Source organism: Borostomias antarcticus (assembly GCF_949987555.1).
Source record: "Borostomias antarcticus genome assembly, chromosome: 5".
Taxonomy (NCBI): domain Eukaryota; kingdom Metazoa; phylum Chordata; class Actinopteri; order Stomiiformes; family Stomiidae; genus Borostomias; species Borostomias antarcticus.
The window spans coordinates 18,333,334-18,354,306 of record NC_140238.1 but is presented as its reverse complement, the minus strand read 5'-3'; the positions used below and the strand labels follow the sequence as shown (position 1 = coordinate 18,354,306).

The window sequence follows — 20,973 nt, the reverse complement described above, 5'->3', positions numbered from 1 at the left end:
GTTATCAGTTAGCCTAATTCGATTTGAAAATGTTCCAATATCTCAGGCAAATTCTAAAACATTCTAAGAAGCCAATTTTATATTCTGGGGATTTTAATGTCACAAAGTTTAAAACAAGGTTGTTATTCATATAAAAGTGACATTGTGGAGATACATGGCTGTCATGGGTCAGCATTAATAATGAATAATATTATGCACAACTCCTCTGTTCAAGCTGAATGAGTCCTTGAGAATTTTGTGTAGAATCAGCTTCATTAATCTTTCTATTCTATTCTATTCTATTCTATTCTGTTCTATTCTATTCTATTCTATTCTATTCCTAGGTTGGTTCCCAAAGTAGTTAAGTTGAGGAGGTTGTACCCATGACAAAAGTAATTTCAGGCTGTCAAGAGGACAAGTGGAGGTAGGCTTATATAAAGCATTTTAAGACCAACGTAACACCATCACTAAAATGTGCATGTTTGATAATTTTCTCTTCTTTATTAACTAGGACCTCATAATCACACTGGCACCATTCCACTTCCACAGACCGCAAATACAGCTGCCTGTTACAAACAGTGTTCTGGCTTGTCTGTGGACTCTGTCCAATCAAGAGTCTTATAGGGGTGTGGCAGACCGTTTCAACATTTCCAAATCAACCGTATCAACCCATCTCCATCACTTCTGTTCCGTGGTCAACTCCCATCTGTCCCATCACATTTCATGGCCCACAGGAGAAGCACTTCACACATCAGTGAGTTCTGTTTTAATATCTGTGTTGCTTTTATGGCTCTGTGTGCTACTAACCCTTTTCTGCCTCCCCTCTCCCTAGTGCCTCTCTCTCTCTCCTATCTTCTAACCAGGTCCAGTGGATGCCCCACTGTCAGCAGCAGACCACCCTGAGTCCGATAGATACCCCTGTGTCTGCTGTGGATGTCGTAGCATTTAGTTAACACACACACACGTACACACAGACATACATCAGTCCACTTCCGGCTTTAGGCCTAGACCTGGGCCCAGTCCCCCTTCCCCTCACCCGGGTCCGTATCCTTTTCCTACCCCCACCCTACCCCTGACCCCTGCCTCTACCAGGACCCAGGCACACTCACACACGCATACATACATACATACACCAGTCCTGGGCTCAGATCCCCTTCCCCTCACCCTAACCCGGGTCCGTATCCTTTTCCTACCCCAACCCCTGCCTCTATCTGGGCCGGCCCAGGCACATTCACGCACACACATACATACACCAATGTTTGCCATGTCTCTCCTATGATGTTTTTAGCCTTGTGAAATTCATGTAATATATTGCTTCATAAATGTTCTTAGCTGTTAGACAAACATACTCCAGGAGCTTGCTCGAACGCCTCGTTGAGAGGGGCCAGGGAAGAATTTGTACAGCTCACTTTTCTGGCCCCCGGTTGATACTGTTTTTTTGCTTCCCTCTGGAATATGTTGGGGTGAGACGTATGCTCACCTCCCTTGTTCTCTGTAAAGCACATTGTGTTGCCTCTGTGTATGAAATGCACTATACAAATAAAGCTTTGATTGATTGATTGATTGATATTTTATTGACTTATGTATTTTATTTCTATTGTGATCTGAGGGTTGAGAAGGTGTCTGGTAAAATTAACTTAATAGCATTGACTACACTGTACTTTTAATGTATATGACAACAATAAACTAAACTTGTATATCCTCATTTTGATAAGGCAAGTTAAGCCTATAGCACATTTCAATAACAAGGCAATTCAAAGTGCTTATATGTATAAAAGACATCAAGACAATGTATAAGCAACATATGGGTATATAAAAAGACACATTTAAGAGTTAAATAGAAATTATTTTCTTTCATCAAAAACCACACAATAATATGTTTCTTAAGAGATTGAACCTTTATTGCACAACATGAGACTAGTACAATCAAGCGTTTCATACAACAGAACATCAGGATTTTCTATGAAATGTGTGGTTTGTGGTCATAACTAAGGGCAACTCAGCTCTTTGATCAGGCGACAGTCGAGCGTTTCCCATCATGCCCTGGGTCTTGCAGTCCCTTGCAGCAGAGCCAGGCGGCTGCAGTTGCTCTCCACTGACTGCAGCCCCCTGCCTCTACCAGGACCCAGGCACACTCACACACGCATACATACATACATACATTAACTATTTTGTGCATAGCGGCAGGTTTGATGGTGAGTGCGTTCACATGCACACCATACGCCAATCAACCGATAATTGTAATAATGCGATTATTGAAATGGTCTTGTGAACGCCTTTATCTGATTTCCAACATCGGGGTAAGGTCTTAACACTAGAACCGCCATAGACGTCCATTGGTCGATTGTGGGTTTTCATTTGCACATAACTATATTTTCATAAAACATTGAAGTCCGCCTGTCAATGACTTTCCCTAGAATTGTGTTCTGTTGCACCCCCTATTGTTAAATTATAAATTTAAAAAACATACACAATATTTTGTTATTTGAATGATCTTGAATATATATATATATACACATCAGGATGGGTAGTGATGGTCGTTCTGGCATTTCCCGTCTACAGAATGTCGTCATTATCATCTTTGATGACATATCTTCCCTCAACGTTTAGTACAGGTAACTGTGAATAAGCCTTAATAGATTCCCTCTTGATGTCATAAGGATGCGAAGTCAAAACTAAATTCATGTGGGAGAACAGAGCATCAATTTCACTCTGCAGCTTGTCCGTCGTACTGTTGACTTCCTTTATTTCGATTTGAGCGATGATTACCACTTTACTGAACAGTGTCAAGACTGTTTAAAATCCTCACATATTGATAAACTGTTAACAATTCAAACTATGAATAAACCTCTTAAGAATCTAACACTATTAAAATGAAGCTTTATCAATTATGTAATTAATAAAGAAATGAACACTCAATCACTCACGGACATGGGACTCTTCTTGCTCTGACTAAACTTCCTAACCAGATCTAATCTTGCTCAACTCAACCCTAGTCTTCAGCACAGGGAGCAATCGGTCCCATTTAAACACACAATTTTTACAAATTAAAAACCACAAGGCTTGATTTGACACAAGCTTAGGGTATTGTGCACCAGAGGACAATCCCCTCATTAACCGCTGTATGCCAGAAAAGAATAAATTAAAATAAAAAAGATTTGATGTAGACACTGAAATGTCCACACCACTTTACCTATCCGCAAGTTGAGTCCTACTGTCCGTCCACTCACAATCCTTTCACTCCACACACACACAATATGCAAAGTGTAATATATGTATGTATGTATATACCTCTCTACTAAAGCAAACCCTTAAACCAATGCTTATTCTATCAAAAACCAAGACACCTCTGAACCAGATATCAAACAGACCATTAATCACTCAAGAACCAAATCTCAACACCAAACCATCTACATCCATTTAACAATTAAACACCATCAAAACCACTTATATCCAGTATCAAGTAGAATTATTATATATATAATACTTATAATAATAAAAAGTTGAATAACTATAAATAATTAATCAAGTAATCAATAAAATATTGTAGAATTAATCAATTAATGAACTAACCATTTATCCTTAATATCAAATCAAGTAACCAAACCAATCAATCACCTTATCATAAAACACCAAGCCTCAAATGCATATCAACAACTCAAAACAATTAAATCAGATGGCCAATCTACTTCAATCAATGAGCATTAATCAGCAATTCAAGCTTACTTTTCAAGCAGGTGATGGATGGTTTTTGCAAAGAAGTCCCTCTAAGATGGATGGATGGATGGTCTGGGATTGGTGACTGGTAAGGACAAAAACTATTCCGGATATAACTGCAAACAGATTTACTCAAAGGGGAAAGAACAATTAATCACAAAGCAATGATAACTAGTGCTGCGAGCAGCAGTGAGCGGGCCCTCGCACCCCACGCGTGTCGGGATGCTGCGCCGTTAAAGGCTGTGCTATATGTATAGGCTGTGTGCAGTACTGAGAGAAACTTCCTGTCACCAGTAGGTGGCGCTCTAGGCGTGACTCAATACCGAAGCATAGATGTGTTCAGGACGGTACCTTGATGAAGCGTGAGAAATGTTGAGTAAATCTGATAACGTATGGAGGAGTTATGAGGACTTCCTGTTTCACCAGTAGGTGGCGCTGTAAGTGTGACTCAATACCGACACATAGATGGGTTCAGAAGGCCACCTTCATGAAGCGTCAGCAATTTGGTGCAAATCGGATGATGTATGCAGGAGTTATGAGGACTTCCTGTTTCACCAATAGGTGGCGCTATACGTATGACGCAATACTGACACATAGATGTGTTCAGGACAGAACCGTCATGAAGCGTGAGCTATATCGGACAAATTGGATAATGTACGGAGGAGTTATGAGGACTTCCTGTTTCACCAATAGGTGGCGCTATAAGTATGACGCAATACTGAAACATAGATGTGTTCAGGACAGAACCGTCATGAAGCGTGAGATATATGGGACAAATTGGATAATGTATGTAGGAGTTATGAGGACTTCCTGTTTCACCAATAGGTGGCGCTATAAGTATGACGCAATACTGACACATAGATGTGTTCAGGACAGAACCGTCATGAAGCGTGAGATATATAGGACAAATTGGATAATGTATGGAGGAGTTATGAGGACTTCCTGTTTCACCAATAGGTGGCGCTATAAGTATGACACAATACTGACACATAGATGTGTTCAGGACAGAACCGTCATGAAGCGTGAGGTATATCGGACAAATTGGATAATGTATGGAGGAGTTATGAGGACTTCCTGTTTCACCAATAGGTGGCGCTATAAGTATGACGCAATACTGACACATAGATGTGTTCAGGACAGAACCGTCATGAAGCGTGAGATAAATCGGACAAATCGGATAATGTATGGAGGAGTTATGAGGACTTCCTGTTTCACCAATAGGTGGCGCTACAAGTATGACGCAATACTGACACATAGATGTGTTCAGGACAGAACCGTCATGAAGCGTGAGATATATCGGACAAATCGGATAATGTATGGAGGAGTTATGAGGACTTCCTGTTTTACCAATAGGTGGCGCTATAAGTATGACGCAATACTGACACATAGATGTGTTCAGGACAGAACCTTCATGAAGCGTGAGATATATCGGACGAATTGGATAATGTATGGAGGAGTTATGAGGACTTCCTGTTTCACCAATAGGTGGCGCTATAAGTATGACGCAATACTGACACAGAGATGTGTTCAGGACAGAACCGTCATGAAGCGTGAGATATATCGGACAAATTGGATAATGTATGTAGGAGTTATGAGGACTTCGTGTTTTATGGCGAAATGTCAAACTTTGGCGGGGCGCCACGGCAAGGGTGTTTGGTGAAAACTCAATTTTTTTGATAACTTTTGATCACAAAGGTCTTAAGATGAAGCTGACCCGATATGAAGTTGATCGGATGAAATCTGTAGGAGGAGTTCGTCGAAGTACGAGGCATGGAAATGGTCAAAACAAGGACAAAATGCCACATTAAAAGCAAAATGGCGGCCTTCCTGTTGCATGTTGGGTATAGCTCCAAGAGACATTTTAGTGCGTCTCGATGAACTACATATGCCCTCCGAATTTCGTTCGCCTACATCAAACTGAAAGGTGGGGCTCGCCATTTTAGATTTTCCAGGGGGCGCTCTTGAGCCGTTTTGCCACGCCCAGTTCCGTCACCCATGAATTATCAAATTTTTCACCGGGACTGACGTATCTGCAAAGTTTCATCCGTTTTCATCGATGTTCAGGCCGCCTAAAAGGCATTTGTTTGGAGTAAAGAAGAAGGAGAAGGAGAAGAATAATAATCCTTCGAGTTTCAATAGGGCCTCGCACCGCCAGTGCTCGGGCCCTAATTAAAAATAATTTGCTATTAACAACCCATTATTCTAAAAATCAAAAGACTGTCATGTATGATAGTAAACACTAGATGGCAGCACTAGACAACCTAATATATTATAACTGTGATATACTTATAACAACCACTAGTGGGCGACATTGGACAACAGGTGAGAAGGATGAAAGATTTCTTCATATCCCTAAAGTATGGCTAACGCTACACCATTCTCAATTTATTAAAGGATTGAGAACGGTTTAAGTAATAAAAGGGTATGATTGACTAGTGGATTGCTGCTAGGGTTTGAGTGCTGGTTATCAGCATTGATTGGTAGACACCAATATCCCTGAAAGTGCCCACCTGGCCCAGATTCAGCATCCACTTATGAGTTTATTAATTAATAATTAACCTAATCCAGTCGTCCCATACACCGCACGACCCACTGGATGAATTAACTTTCCCTATTTTCTAAAGACAGGAAAGAGAAAGGAATGAGAAAAAGAGAGAGAGACAGATAGAGAGAGAGACAGTTGAGTGACTTCACTCCGTCCGCACAAGACAGCACAACCCCCCTTAATATGCCAGTGAACGCGTTTCACTGACCCCCCCTCTCACAGCCAGCTGTGTTTTATGAGGGCTAGGAATTTAGCTGCATGAACGGACATGCGGCCTCACCCATAGAGGACAGTTAAACAGAAATGCCAGCAAATTAGTATTCTCTTTAACTCAACTTTCAAACATACAATGGATCCAACCAACAAACACACAACCTCAACTTTACTCAAGACACAAAAGACGCAACACACGTTCTCCACAGGCTCTCCTCTCACACCGACACAGCCCATGTGTCTCCACACACAAAAGATCAAAGAGCACACACGCATAGCCACTCATGTGGGAGAGTGAGAGAGAGAGAGAGAGAGAGAGAGAGAGAACACCCTTCCCTCACACATCCAGGTTCTTATGACTACAGAGAAATATTCAACAAATAGTATCTACATTAAACATATATATCTATGTATCAAATATATATCTACATCTCAAATATACAATGGACCTACTAGACAGTTACAGGGAACATGAAAGACACAGAACGTAGCAGACGGCCAGACACATTTGAACGATAGACACACGCAGGACTCAATTTCCTTTTCTCTACACTAATATGCAAACTTATGCATTTCATTTAACCGGCTTTCTTTATAGACATTGAACTTCACTAAGCTCAAGTCTTCACTAAACTTGCGCAAACTTATGCGTCTTTTCAAACCTGAACATAACAAACCACGCACCATCAAATGTGCGTTGTCTTTTGAACAGATCTCACACAAACTTATGTCTTTTATCAGTTTCTAGACCTGAACTTACAAGTCAGCGCAAACTATGCGTCTTAATTAAACAATTTAACTTATTCTCATTTATCGGAAGTTCTTTATAGCAACAGCAAATTTGACTGTCAAGACAATTAAGTTCTATACCTCACAGAACATCGGAAGTCGCTTCCCAACTCGTGGTTCTTCTCCGAGCGTCCTCAGGGAAGTTAGCTTTGGTTGTGAATCTTGTCGAATGATGCAACAAATCCGTCGTCTTGAACTTTGCTGTTTTAGCTATCCCATCCCCGTCGCCAGAAATGTCGTATATTTCAGATGCACAACTTTGAGTCTTATTTACTTCAGGAGAAAAATGCGGTCAAATCAACAATTTATTGAGCAAGCCTCACGGGGTCAAATCTTCTGCATTACTAAGGTTCACAAGGTGGGGCCGAGTTTATATGTCCTGGCTTCAGGCCAGGTCTCACATGACAAACACATTTGCATACCAGAGATATAAACATGGTCACAAACGGTCAACTGGTGTTCTGCCCCCCTCGGACATGGGGCTATTTTGGGTTCTTCCTGTGTCCTCCTAGGATCACGTTACAACTGTAGGCTAACTGACTTCAGAGGTGTTATCTTATTGACTCAGGGACAAAGGAATGTTTACTCAGGACAGGACATATGTTGTAACTAACCTGTTAAACTACTTATGATAACACAGTTCTACCTAAAGTGAAGTTTATTCATTATTCTTAATAAACTGATTACTACATGAGAGTAATACAAATGTATTGATGTAATACAGTATGGTACAGTATAAAAATATACTACACTAGCTAGCATTAGTGTTAGCTAGCGTTACAGCTAGAATACCAGCAAGCTAGCGTACACAAGCACCATCCACATCAACACAGGGGCCCTCTCTCAAGACCAACTGAATGTTAACTGCAACTTGCAATGTTGGGCGGAGGCATTTAGCCGCTACGTGGTTTTTCTAGTTGATACTGATGCTAGTGAGAATCAGGGTTCCCATGGTCATCAAGACGTTATGGAAAAATCATGGGAAAGTTGTAATTTTTATTGGTAAAAATGAGTGGGAACCCTGGAGAATCCACCAGATACAGAGTAGACCTTAACAGTATACTGGCAGGGGAGGGGGGGGGCTGCATCTATAATCTCTTGGCAAGTCACAATAAAAAACATTTTTTGTCACAATATAAATATACAAGCATTCCAGCTAATCCCAGTGATAGGAAATGCCACTTATGCACAATTACAGGGACTTTCTCCCAGATGATATAACGTCTACCATTTCAAATATACACAGTGAATCTGTGGGATCATTGACGTCACATAGTGGGATGCCCTGCACAAGATGGCTGCCACGTCGGACGTGAGTCCATTGGAATTCTACAGCACAATGGCCAGTCTACTTCTTTATAATGTCTATGGTCGGGTCCACCTCGGACAGAAAACTAACCGGCATGCACTGTGCGCTGACTACCGCTGATCGATTCTGCGCAGCACTGGCTCATCTCGAACGCACGTCTGCTGCACGCAACACTACTGTTTCCACCCGGAAAACAATAGAACTGCGCCACATCGTTTCCATGGTTACAAGCACGCGGAGAGCTGCTCGTCATCCTCAGTGTAGAGAGAAATTAGAGTTCGAAGAGAAAGAAATAGCCTACTTAATTTCCTGGAAAGGAGAATTTCTAAAGAAAAGGGGCATGCAGACTTTTTTCCTACCTTACCTGAGATTGACAGTGGCAAGTAAAAGATAAATTAATTAATTAATTAGGATATTACTGTAGTCCTTTTGCTACTTTAATTCTTTGGTTTTGTTTAGTTTTTTTGTTCTTTCATGTAAAGCAGGCTGTATGACATGTAATGTGCTTTAAATAGGCTACATTTTATTATCATTTATTAGTTAGACGCTTCCGCTCATCGATGCACAAATGGCTTGGCATCCTGTGCGGAGTGTGGCCCCGAGAAACAAACCCCAGACCACGTCATTTAGGACTGTCCGATATATCGGACACCCAACAGAATGCGTGGACTGACGGTCGTGGATGACGAAACGGTGACGTGGCTTCTGGAGTTGTGCCCGGATATATCCCGGGTGACCCCCTCACCCAGGCTCGGGGTGGTAAAAGAATAGCCCCTCAGCCCCAAGTCTGGGAGGAGAGGACGTAGCAACTCACCCAAACTACGAAGAAGAAGAAGTCACTGTGTATGAACAGCTGACTCCATACTCACTTCAGTTTCCATGCCACTACAACTGGTCTCAGATCAGCACTCATACTCTGTGAAGTATGGAAATATTAAGTATTGTCTTATCATATTTGACCCATGGCCACAATGAAACCTGACGTGGCCCTCCTGACATGGTTAGACGCAGCCTGAAAACAGGAAAGCTGCAAGGTATAAGTAAGACCTTTTATGAATCCCCTTTCATGCATCTTCACAGTTCAAACCATCAAGACAGAAATGAAACACTTCACGTGAACTGATGTCATCTGCAGTACTTATTTGTGTACCTACACACACTCAACAGCAAATGTGCATAAAGAAATTATTTATTCTCAAATGTAAATAGTTGACATTTTTACATTTATATATTCATAAAGCTTACAGTACAGTATCTTAGCCTTAACAGGCTTCAGTGCATAGAACCGTTTTATGGAGGTAAGGTGACCTTACTAGGAAAGAATGCCTGCATCTAATAATTCATAACTTCTAGGGAATTACATTCAATTATGTCTCTAACCGTGTGTGCGTTATCTCCGCTGCAGGTCTTCATGATTATCTCCTGCAGGTCCTGCGTGCACACACCAGACATAACACACAGTCAGCTCACAAACTTATCTGCTCAGAGAGTACCTGACAATACATTAGGCACATTCAATTTATGTCAGAGTTGCCATTATTGGAGCTGTTCCTCTGGCGTCGTTTTGCTGGGTCCAGTTATATCAAGCGCACCCAAAGTGTCCCCCAGACTCACCCTCAGACCAGGGGGTAGCTGGCTGCCGTGGCGATGCCACACTGGTTGTGCTTGTTCCTCGTCATCATGATGTAGCCCTTGTCTCCCCAGTCCAGACCCCAGCTAGAGACACACACACACACACGTTTAGTTTTTCATTGTCAGAATCAAAAGATACTGTATTAGTGTGTGTGTGTGTGTGTGTTTACCTGTTCTTGACCAGCCAGTAGTCCTGTCCACTGTCAGAGCCATAGCCCACAGCCAGAACACCATGGTCCAACTCAGAGCTGCTGCAGTCTGGCTCGTCATACACACCTGGGACGAGACCCAACAAGCACTCGCTCAAACCCCATATACAGTAGTACTGTATATATGGACTATGCAGTGTTAGACGATAGCCATGATCATGTCTCGTGAAAATGTTAAGAGGCACTGTGAGTGAGAGACTCATTTATGACACATGGCATCATGTGGATGTCAACTTCAGCTGTACTCTCAACCTCTTTGAAATAGTTATGACGAACGATGTTCCGTGACTGGTGGGAGTTTGTGTGTACAGTGGATATCAGAACAAAGCCAAAAGACAACAACTGTAGCTGTATTGTTCATGCCGAGGTGTCTGTATTTCTGACCTGACTTGTACAGCTGGAAAGAGGAGTGTCCGGCGTCAATGGCGACAGACACGGGTCCCACGGTTGCCACGGCATGCAGGAGGATATTCTCTTCACCGGGCGGGAGGTCTATGTAGCCGGTACAGGTGGCACCGACGGTGTTGGGGTTGTAACGGCACTCCAAATCCTGTCAGGTGGACGCCAGTGTTACTGAGGACTGACGTTGTGTTTTATTGATAACTGTTGAGGAGTGATATTTTTTTATCATTGCCATTGATAGTAATTGGTCAGAATTGTATCCGGCCACTTCAAGCTTGTTGCTGGTTTGTGAGAGTTACATTAAAACTGTGTGTATTCCGTGCCAGATCCTGGAGTCCTAGATGTGTTGACCATTGCTGTGAAGCTGTGATGTTTCACAGCTACAATAGATGCCAGTGTGGTGCTACTGCTAACATGATACATGTACTGTGTGTGTGTGTGTGTGTGTGTATGTATGGTGTGTGAGTGTGTTTGTGTACTGTATATATGAGTGTGTGTGTGTGTGTATGAGTGCTTTGCTGTGAAGCTGTGATGTTTCACAGCTAGATGTCAGTGTGTGCTACTGTGTATGTGAGTGTGTGTGTTTGTGTGTGTGCGTGCCTCCTACAACCCACCTGAGCCTCATAGGGGTATGAGTCCTCAGTGTCCAGGCCTCCGTTGGCCTTGATGTACTGAAAGGCCTGGTCCATGAGCCCGCCCCCGCAGCCCATGTTACCATAGCTACCCGAGCAGTCCACCAGCTGCTGCTCGCTCAGAGACACCAGCTTCTGGGTCTTCCTGAACGTCTGGCCCTCCAGAGAGCCCGTCTGGGCGAGTAAGGGAGAGGGGGTAAGGGATATGGGAGAGAAAAAGGGAGGGGGCGGGCGGAGGGGTAGAGATGATGGGATGGGGGAGGAAGTAGGAAGAGTAAGACACCTTTGACCATTTTCAGTTTGTCTTACCCACTTCGAGGAAATAACTTTCTATTTGAACTCTTTCCCTGTCTCTCTCCTCTTTCCTTCCTCTCCTCTCTTTCATCCCCCTCTCTCACCATGCTGAAAGCCCAGCAGGACCCAAATTGCTCCTCTCTCTCCCTCTCTCTCCTTCTTTCCCATCATGCTCTCCCTCCCCCTCTCTCACCGCGCTGAAAGCCCAGCAGGACCCGCACTGCTTCTGGTCCTTGACGTCCGTCACGTAGCCCTTATCCCGCCAGTCCACGGCGTCGGGGAGCTGGGCGGGGCTCAGCGGCTGTGGGAGGAAGGCGGAGCCTCTGCGTGGGGCGGAGGAGTTGAAGGAGCCCAGGCAGCCCTCGGAGATGGTGCGTCTGTACTCCTCGTTGTCCTGGGGGAGAGGATGTGTGGGGGGGTCAGTCAGGGTTTGAGTGACAGGATGTCTTAGGAGGACAGGGGCCGGTTGCACAAAACACCTTAAGTTAATATTTCCCTTAAGTTCTGACTTAAAGTTTCCTTAAAATAAAATATGTTGCACAAACACCCTTAAGTATTCCCCTTATGGTTTCCTTAAGATGTCCCTCAAGTATTTAATGTTTTCTACTTATCTTGGTCTAATACTTAAGGAGTCCCTTAAAGTCTGTTAAGGTGTTGCACAAAAGACCTTAGCAAGCAAAATAAGGGAAAAAACGTAAGGGACCTCTACCCCATCCTTAGCTAAGTCCCATGGCTGCGTTTATGAACATAAACGATGGAAATCGCGTCCCAAGAAGAGTGTTCCGCGACAGGGAGAACCTATTAGACACTCTAGGAGCAACTGATATTTCTTTACAGATTTGATCGACAGTCCATTTTTTTCCTCACAGCGTCACAGGACGTTCCAGTGTCGTGTTATGACAGATAGCCGGTCACGTGCAAGCAAACCAATAGTGACCATGGAAAATACAATTTTACTGCTGTAAAATCTCTTTCCTTGTATGAAAATCCTTAACGTTTCTCCTTAGCTAAGGAAACCTTGTAAGGGATTCTGTGCAACACCCTTAAGTAATTCCCTTAACTAAGGGGAAATTAACACTTAAGGGTCATACTTAAGGGGAAAACTTAAGATGTTTTGTGCAACCGGCCCCAGGTATTTTAGGCCGGTGTATTAATCACTTCAGACGACACCATGATAACTAGCTGTTTAACTAGCTGTAACTGGTCGTCTTGGAACAAATCATACATATTCGACCGTACTTGATCTGATATGGCAGATGTGAGTAGATCCTCATATATTATGCAGTATAATAACCAACCATGTCGACATAGTAACGTTCTGAAAAGGTGGAAACCTGCATCAGCCCATCCTTATGTTCCAGAGACAGGCAGAGGTCATTGTCTTGGGTTCTACTGAGTTCTACCCACCATGTCGGCAAAGTAGGTCATGCCCAGGCGGTAGGACTTGATGCCCTGGTCTGCCAGCATGTTGTGGACCAGCACCAGTTTGCGGTTGGAGATCCACGCGAGCCTGCGATGGGCTTCCTCTGTGGGGGAGCTGTAGGTCTTTCCTTGGGTGGAAGACAAACACAGGACAACCAGGGTCAGCGTCTCTGGGGCTCACAGGCAGGTCACACAAGCGGCCAGAGATATTGGGTGTTTCAGGTGAATGAGAAGAGTTCTTAGTCTACTCAACTGGCAAATCTTTGAGTGATTTCTGATCTCTGTTTTTCTGAGTTGTTAAGTCTACTGCTACTATCACTTAACACACAGACACAAACACATCCTGTACATAACCACACTCACACAGAGTTGCAAAGGGCTGGAAACTCATTTTTTAAGTTTGTCTTTATTTAATTTTGTTTGTTTTTATAATAACCATACCAAGTTCTTTTGGTTTGAATCACATAACTTGTCCTCCTGCCATGTTGTATAGACCAGAGCAATCATCCAGGAACTTTCATACCACAGATATGGTTACTGCCCCATGTGGGGTGAATAACTTTAAATCTGAATGGCGGCAAGCTCAAATAGGCGGCAATACTTTGCAAGCACCTTGACATCAAATTGTAGTAAATAGGAAGTACATGCATGCGGACACCCCCCTTTTTGGTTGAAAACGAGGCGGGACTAGGGCAGAACTTCAGATTCAAAGTTGTTCAACCAAAAAGGGGCAGTAACCATACCTGCGGCATTGTGCATGCTGACTCACTGGAAAGGATGTGATACACTAAACCCTGCTTTGACGTCAAAATGGCTGCTGGGAAATGGGCCTATTGGTGATCACGATCATCATCCATACATGCTTGTGAGACATTGAGACAGAGCACCCTTCCTGCTTCGATTGGTTGTTTGATCACATGCCATCGTGATTTAGGTAAATTGTTAATAATAGTATAAAAAGGTACATTGTTAATAATAGTATAAAACAGTAATGATAATATACATAGATAATAATTTGATGTAGTTGTTGTCTATGCCTGCTGGTGTTGTAGCTACATCAAGCATTTATGATTTGCAGCCAACAATACATGCCATCTGTTGATGCATAACCCGTTCCATACAAAAAATCAAAAATCCATACTTCCAAATAGTTGCATAATGAAGGTAGTACAGACATAATTTCAATTGCTGCTTTATTTCAATTGTAGGCAGCTTTTAATAATTTCTCTATTCTCTATTTCTCAACATAGGGCAATGATACATTGAGCCTCATAGGTGTGGAAGCATTATAATATACACCCCAGCCATTAACGTGGGAAAGAATGTGTACTGTACATGTGCAAACACTGAACAAAGTCTTAAATGAAAGTTTGAAAAGCCTTATTTGCTTGTGTGTCATATTATTATACATTTCCATACAATTCCCATAAATTCCCCAAATACCCATGTTACCCTTTTGAAAATTCCCAGAATTTTGTTCAAAAAGTTAACAGCCACAACAACAACTTCTGTATTTCTGGCTCTGTTTTCTGAGAGGAAAGCTAGAGTAAAGCTCTCTTACCAAACTTCAGCTTCCAGGCGTGGAACTCCAGATCCTCCAATGACAGGCTGGCAGAGCTCACCGCCGCCAGAACGGCAGAGACCACAACCAACAGCTTCATCCTGGGAGAGAAGGAAAGACGGAGGAGCAGAGAACGAAGGAAGAAGAGATACGAGGGTTTGAGATAGGTCTCTCTGTCTGATAGGTCTCTCTGTCTGATCTTTTTCTTTCTCACGAGTGCTTTCTCTCAAGATTCTCTATTTTGATTATTTCAAACCTCCCTCTCTCTCTATCTCTCTCTCTATTAATACATCTCTGTCTGTTGCCTGTCTGTCTCTCCCAATCTTCATTGAAACCATGCACCTAAAGGTTACAGGAAATTGTGGGTGTGGCTGCTGCTTACCTTTCTGTGAGCATGTGGTGGAGGTTGAGGTACAGTACGAAGTCTACTAACCAGCTGTTATGGATAGAGATGTCTTTCTGGCTTCTGCTCTTATATACACTCTCATCCACACACACGTTACAGTTTGTCAGGTCAGGTGCCTGACAGTCTGTCTGTCATAAAAATCAGTGTCGGGAAGACAGAAGGAGAGAGAGAGAAAGAGAGAGAAATAATGTTTACCAGACAATTATTGTGTGGGGGAGTGTAATTATAGAAGTGAATTCTGTAATTACCACACACACAGTGAAACCCTACTGTTATTTGTCATTGGTTAATTTCCGGTTCAGGCTTCATGAGAAGTGACTAACATATTTTCTCGGAACATTGTCATTTCCCTGTTTCTTTACTATAAGTGTGTATAGCTCCGCTGCCACTCCACACAGGACAGAATTTGGGGAGGGCATGGGATCCTGTACCGGGCCCATGCCCAGCTCCGACAGAGGCAGAATAGGCCTGCTAACTGGAGAGAGAGGAGCTAAGGCTGTCCTAATTCCTGTCTCTCATTTTCTCCGCAGCTCCGAAAAGCTTCAGAGAAATGCAGACAGGGTACTTTTTCATCTTTAGCCTAGGACTGTCTTAGTGATTTTCACAACGTAGCCCAGAAGGCAAAAAAAACAAAAAAGAGAATAGAGTATTCCAATTCAGGCCTACACCTCCAACAAACGGAGACAACCAACATTCTTCCACTGCAGAGTCTGACCACAACAGAACTCACACCTGCATATCAAAGAACACTGACGCTGCTTTACAAACACATCTGCCCTGGTTTCTTGTCATTTCTCAGAACTGCAGGTAGCATAGGTAAGTACAGCCTTCAGTCCTTATCAAACAGCTCACCAGTGAAGGGGGGGCATGTGATTAGTGCTCATTCACAACCTTATCAAGAGCTGTGCTTTTTGTTCAATTTGTTAGCTCAGCTTTATCACAGAATCCAATCTCTCTCTCTCCCCTCTCTCTGTCTGTCTCTCTCCCCCTCTCTTTCCTTTTCTCTCTTTCTTTCCTCTTTAGAAATTTTCCGTTTCGTGAAGACTGATAAGTTACTATTTTTTCGTTTCCATTGACAATGTAACAGCACTTCCTGTCACATTTCCTTAGTTTTAATCTGAATAGTTCACCTTTTGAGGTCAAATGGGTGAAAAATAGAATTCAGTAATTTGAAGGATCTAATTCAACTTTCCATTTTGTATTTTTTTTAACCTTTTTTCACTGGGAGAGTTATTCTAGTGTTTCAGTCAGCACTCAGGGTGATTCACAGTGAGGTATTCCCACAGTAGCTTGCTGCTCTGTCATTGAAGGCTGAGGGTCAGCTGGTGTGTCTGTACACTAAGGCACAAGATCTATCTGTCAAAAAAACTACAGACTGTAAAATAAGTCCACAAAATGGAGAGGGTAAGAATAAACATACTGATGGCCATTGAACTCGTTAAAACACTCTTTTGTGTCTTTCGTTCTCTGTCTCTATCTCTCTCACATAGAGACAGTGTAGCTACACCAACAGCTTGTCCAGGACAGCTGTGCTGTAGACAGTCTGGCATGGGACTCTTGAGGTCAAGATAAAAAACCTCTCATCAGTGTTAATTTTGTCGACAAAAATTATTTGTCAACAACCTTTATTTAGTTATCATCACAAGATGATAACTAAATAAATAAAAAATTATGACAAAAACTATGACGAAATATAACTAAATAAAAACAAATTTATGACAAAAACTATGATGAAATATTGACATTTTCGTCAACAAATAAAAACTAGATGAAAATGTTAGGGATGGATGATTTGGGAAGAGATCCAATCAGAATTCTGAGATTTCTGTAAAAGTTGTGCCTCATGCTGAAAAAACCCGATCACAGGCAGGGAGAGAGCATAGACATGTGATTCAGCAGCTTTGTCCATCAGTCTAATAGATGTTTTCTCCAGGAGTATATGAATTTGGAAATTCTAGAGAAATAGTTAAATAATGTATTACACTTTAACTAAACCCATTTGACTAATGTAGGTTTAGTTGATTAAAATCGTAACGCTATTTAGTCAACTAAAAAGAAACAAAAACAATTCAGATGACTAAAATATGGCTAAAATTAAATAGCATTTTAGTCAAAAGACTGACTAAAACTAAATATAAATTTGCTGTCAAAATTAACATTGCTTCTTACAATAACTGGGTTTGGAAGAAGTGTATAATGATTCCAAACTAACACATATGAGTATATTTCCCACCAACTAATTCAGAACAGAAGTCACTTCCAGAGTACTCCAGTAGATAAGCTCCAAAATACGATAAGATGAAGATAATATGAGCTACAAGACAGATTGTTCACTTTGGTGTAGATCGATGAGAATGGGTAGGACTTGCAGAATTGTTATCTTATTGATAAAAATATGTGATATGGGGCCATCCAAAAGAGTGGATTATATTTATTGTAACAGACTGACCTTGATCAATGGACTGTTCCCTGGTGTTTTTGAGTGGGCAGCAGGTCATCTGTCTGTCACCTGAGTAGAGTTGTAAAGGCAGCAGCTTTGGTTGTAAACTTAACACACTCTCACTTAGTAACCTGACAGAACTGGTAAGCTGATCACTGTGTGTGTGTGTTCAGTAAACAGCTGTGTCATGAACAGAACAGCCATAGCACTTTTCAGGTTTGAATCAAACAGTCACGTTCGTTGGCAGACACGACCCAGCATTGAAAATAACATCATGATTAGTGTCTTGTTTTATTTGTGTGTGTTATCATAACTTACATAATGCTGCATGCAGACATTTGACACTTTGACCTTCATGGTTGAATCTGGTCAAGGAACAAAATCAAGAGAAAGCATCAGATCAAGTCGTTTATTGGTCACATGCTAAGTTACATCATACAAGTACAAAGAGCAGTGAAATACATTCTTATATTTACAGAATGTGGATGTGTACAGTGCATCCGGAAAGTACTCACATCCCTTCACTTTTTCCACATTTTGTTATGTTACAGCCTTATTCCAAAATGGATGAAATTATTCTCCCTCATCAATCTACACACAATGCTCCATAATGAGAAAGTGAAAAAAAGTTTTTAGACATTTTGCAAATGTACTTTGTCATTATGGGGTATTATGGGGTCTTGTGTAGATTGATGAGGAAAAATGAATTTAATCAGTTTTGGAATAAGGCTGCAACATTACAAAATGTGGTAAAAGTTAAGGGGTGCGAGTACTTTCCTGATGCACTGTATATTCTACCGAGTATGGATATGATAGAGTCATGTGGTGCTGAGTGTAGCTACTGACTTGAGTCCAGAGTTCAGTGGGCAGTCTCCTCATTCAGGATCCTGATGGTCTGAGGTACGAAGCTTCTTCTGAGCCTCTCCATGTGGGTTTTGAGTACACTGTACCTCCTTCCTGATCTGAGCGGCAGTAGAGGCCATTGTCCAGGTGGCTGGGGTCCTTCAAGATTCTCCTGGCCCTGGTCCTGCACCGCTTTGTCTTTGAGCTGTGGGAGGGTCTCCCCAGTGATACACTCTGCTCTGATTCTGTGTTCCACTCTCTGCAGTGCATTTCCATCTTGCATGGTGCTGCTCCCATACCAAGCAGGCGGTGATGTTGCCAGTCAGGATGCTCTCAATTGTCTGCCCAGAAAAGTATCTGGGGAGACACTCTGACTTTCCTCAGATGGGGGTGGAACAGCTTCTACCTTCCTCATGTCACTTCCTCAGATGTCACACTGGTGACAGTAAGCTACTTGGTAAGTTGGGAGACACTTCTACAGAGTTTAAATGTGCAATAGTCATGATTTTGATGTGGACTAGACATTTAAAAAATAAAAAACTCTCGTAAGGCTTGTGAGACAATAGTATTAGGACTCCTGATCGCTCCCGCTTCCCGCCATACCATGTGGTACAGTACCAACATCAGTACTGTTGGCTCACAAGCCTTGTTGGAGGCGTACCAAACCAGACAGGACATTGTTGTTGAACCCGTTAAAATTTCTTAAATTAATAAATTCAGACTCCATAATTTTTTTGTGGGGAAAAGCAATACTTTCCGCCCTCACCTTTCTAAAAGCTCTGTGGATGTACAGTATTGTTGAATATTGTTGATTTTCAGAGAAATGCCTTTTAATATGATCCTGTTAGCTATTTCCTAATTATGATGATTGACCTCTGAGTATGGCTGTCGGTTTGAGTTTTCGGTAAGAAGTGTCCCTCTTCCATAGACTTATGAGATAAAGACATCCCATGGCTGGTACACTCTGGGCCAAACACCATTGTTGTGGTTAGAGATAAAGGCCTGGGCGCCGAGGCGGCGTAGGTTAATGGGACAAAGCAAGGCCACAGAAGAGACCAGAGAAACAGTCTTATCGGAGAAAAAATAAGAACGTTGCAACGAGAGCAATGCTTTGATTTGGGTTCAGATAGCATACAGAGGTCAACTGTCCATTAGGCATGCCATCGTCTTTTGTATGTAAAACCTTCTGGAATAAATCGCTTTTGCTGAGGCTCAAATCCCGTGTTGGAGAGATTCATTTGGAACACCTGAGAAAGGAGTCACTGGACTGTGTGGTATATCTAGAGATTGGGGGTCAGTCTTTTATTGGAAACGAGAAAACACAACGCAGAGCTAATCAAGGACAATAATAAAAGACAAAGAGATTCAACAGTATCATTTTTCAGAAATTATTAATCTACATAAAAATCTTGCCTATAAGACCTTTAAGCTTAGCTGGGTGTAGCAGTAGTTCCTGACAGGATGTGACTTCATGACATATCTTACGCTTGCTGCGCTTTCCATTATTGTCCATGAAATGTCTCCTGTCGTCTGGACAGTGAGAGAGCAGCATGGACCAGTACAGAACTATAGAGCCTTAACGCTCATCTAGGTCAGCACTCTCCATGCAGGGAGATAGAGGCTTTAGGAGGCAGGCAGTGACTACATGGACATCCAATATAGAATTGACATTGAAAGGGGTATATAAAACAGGGATCAATTTTGAAGGAATACTTAGTAGAAACAAATACTCTAGATGAGTAACGCCAACACTTGTTTTGATGAGAGTTTAATCAGAGCTCTCTCAAATGATCCATTCATGTGACGTCCTCCTCTGTGTCACCGTGGTTTCAAACTGATTCAAGGTTTCTGTTATAGTAAATGATGACTGACAGTATTGGGGAACAGGGGGCTAGTAGTTAAATCAAGCATCTCAAAAACACCCCTAGGAATCATGCTAAGACTGTGACCGATTGAATTTGTGTCGGGCTGTTGTTTGTGCATTGGCCTGCAGAGGGAGCCATTGGACTGTCACTTCTGTATACAGTGAACATGTAGAACATGACTCTCATTAGGCTTTCAGCACCTGTCCCTCTCTGGCTGTCCTAATTTCTTTACAAATCTAAAAGATGGATTAATAATGGAGTATGGAGTCTGATTGAGTGATAGATGACAGCATGTTTACAGTACAGTACAGTGGTGTGTTTTGCTTGATTCATTTTGTTTTCCAGGATGTTACAAGGTGATGTGTGTGACATTGAGGGAAAAGGCTCCTTCTGGCGGTTAAAGGAGTAGTAAAGGGAAAATGCATGTTTAGCCCTGTTTTAAGGTTACTTATGATCATATACAATGGTTCAGATCAAAACGTTGACAAAACTAGCACCTTGAGAAAGTCTGATAATTGCTCTACCACCGTTTTGGTCATACAATGGATGTGGGTGGGCACCGTGAAAAATAATTAAAAAACATGTTAAACTCTCAATTTCTCTCAAGACAAGAAACTCACTGAGGTGTTAGTTGGCGTTCAGATCAGTTCAGACATATAATTCACCATAAAGTAAGATTGTAGTTCATCTGAAAGGCTTTTTAAAAATATTTAGC

The 20,973-nt window shown here is 42.1% G+C and overlaps 1 protein-coding gene across 1 annotated transcript; it reads right to left on the bottom strand.

Moving 5' to 3' along the window:
* Positions 1–10,168: 10,168 nt before the first annotated feature.
* ctsl.1 (cathepsin L.1) lies at positions 10,169–14,804 on the bottom strand (the record flags this gene model as incomplete). The annotated part of the gene is made up of 7 exons (XM_084437674.1): positions 10,169–10,268; positions 10,355–10,460; positions 10,778–10,943; positions 11,410–11,601; positions 11,915–12,115; positions 13,129–13,271; positions 14,705–14,804. 7 exons carry the CDS (start codon positions 14,802–14,804, stop codon positions 10,169–10,171), a joined length of 1,008 nt encoding a protein of 335 aa, XP_084293800.1.
* Between the last annotated feature and the right edge of the window lie 6,169 nt (positions 14,805–20,973).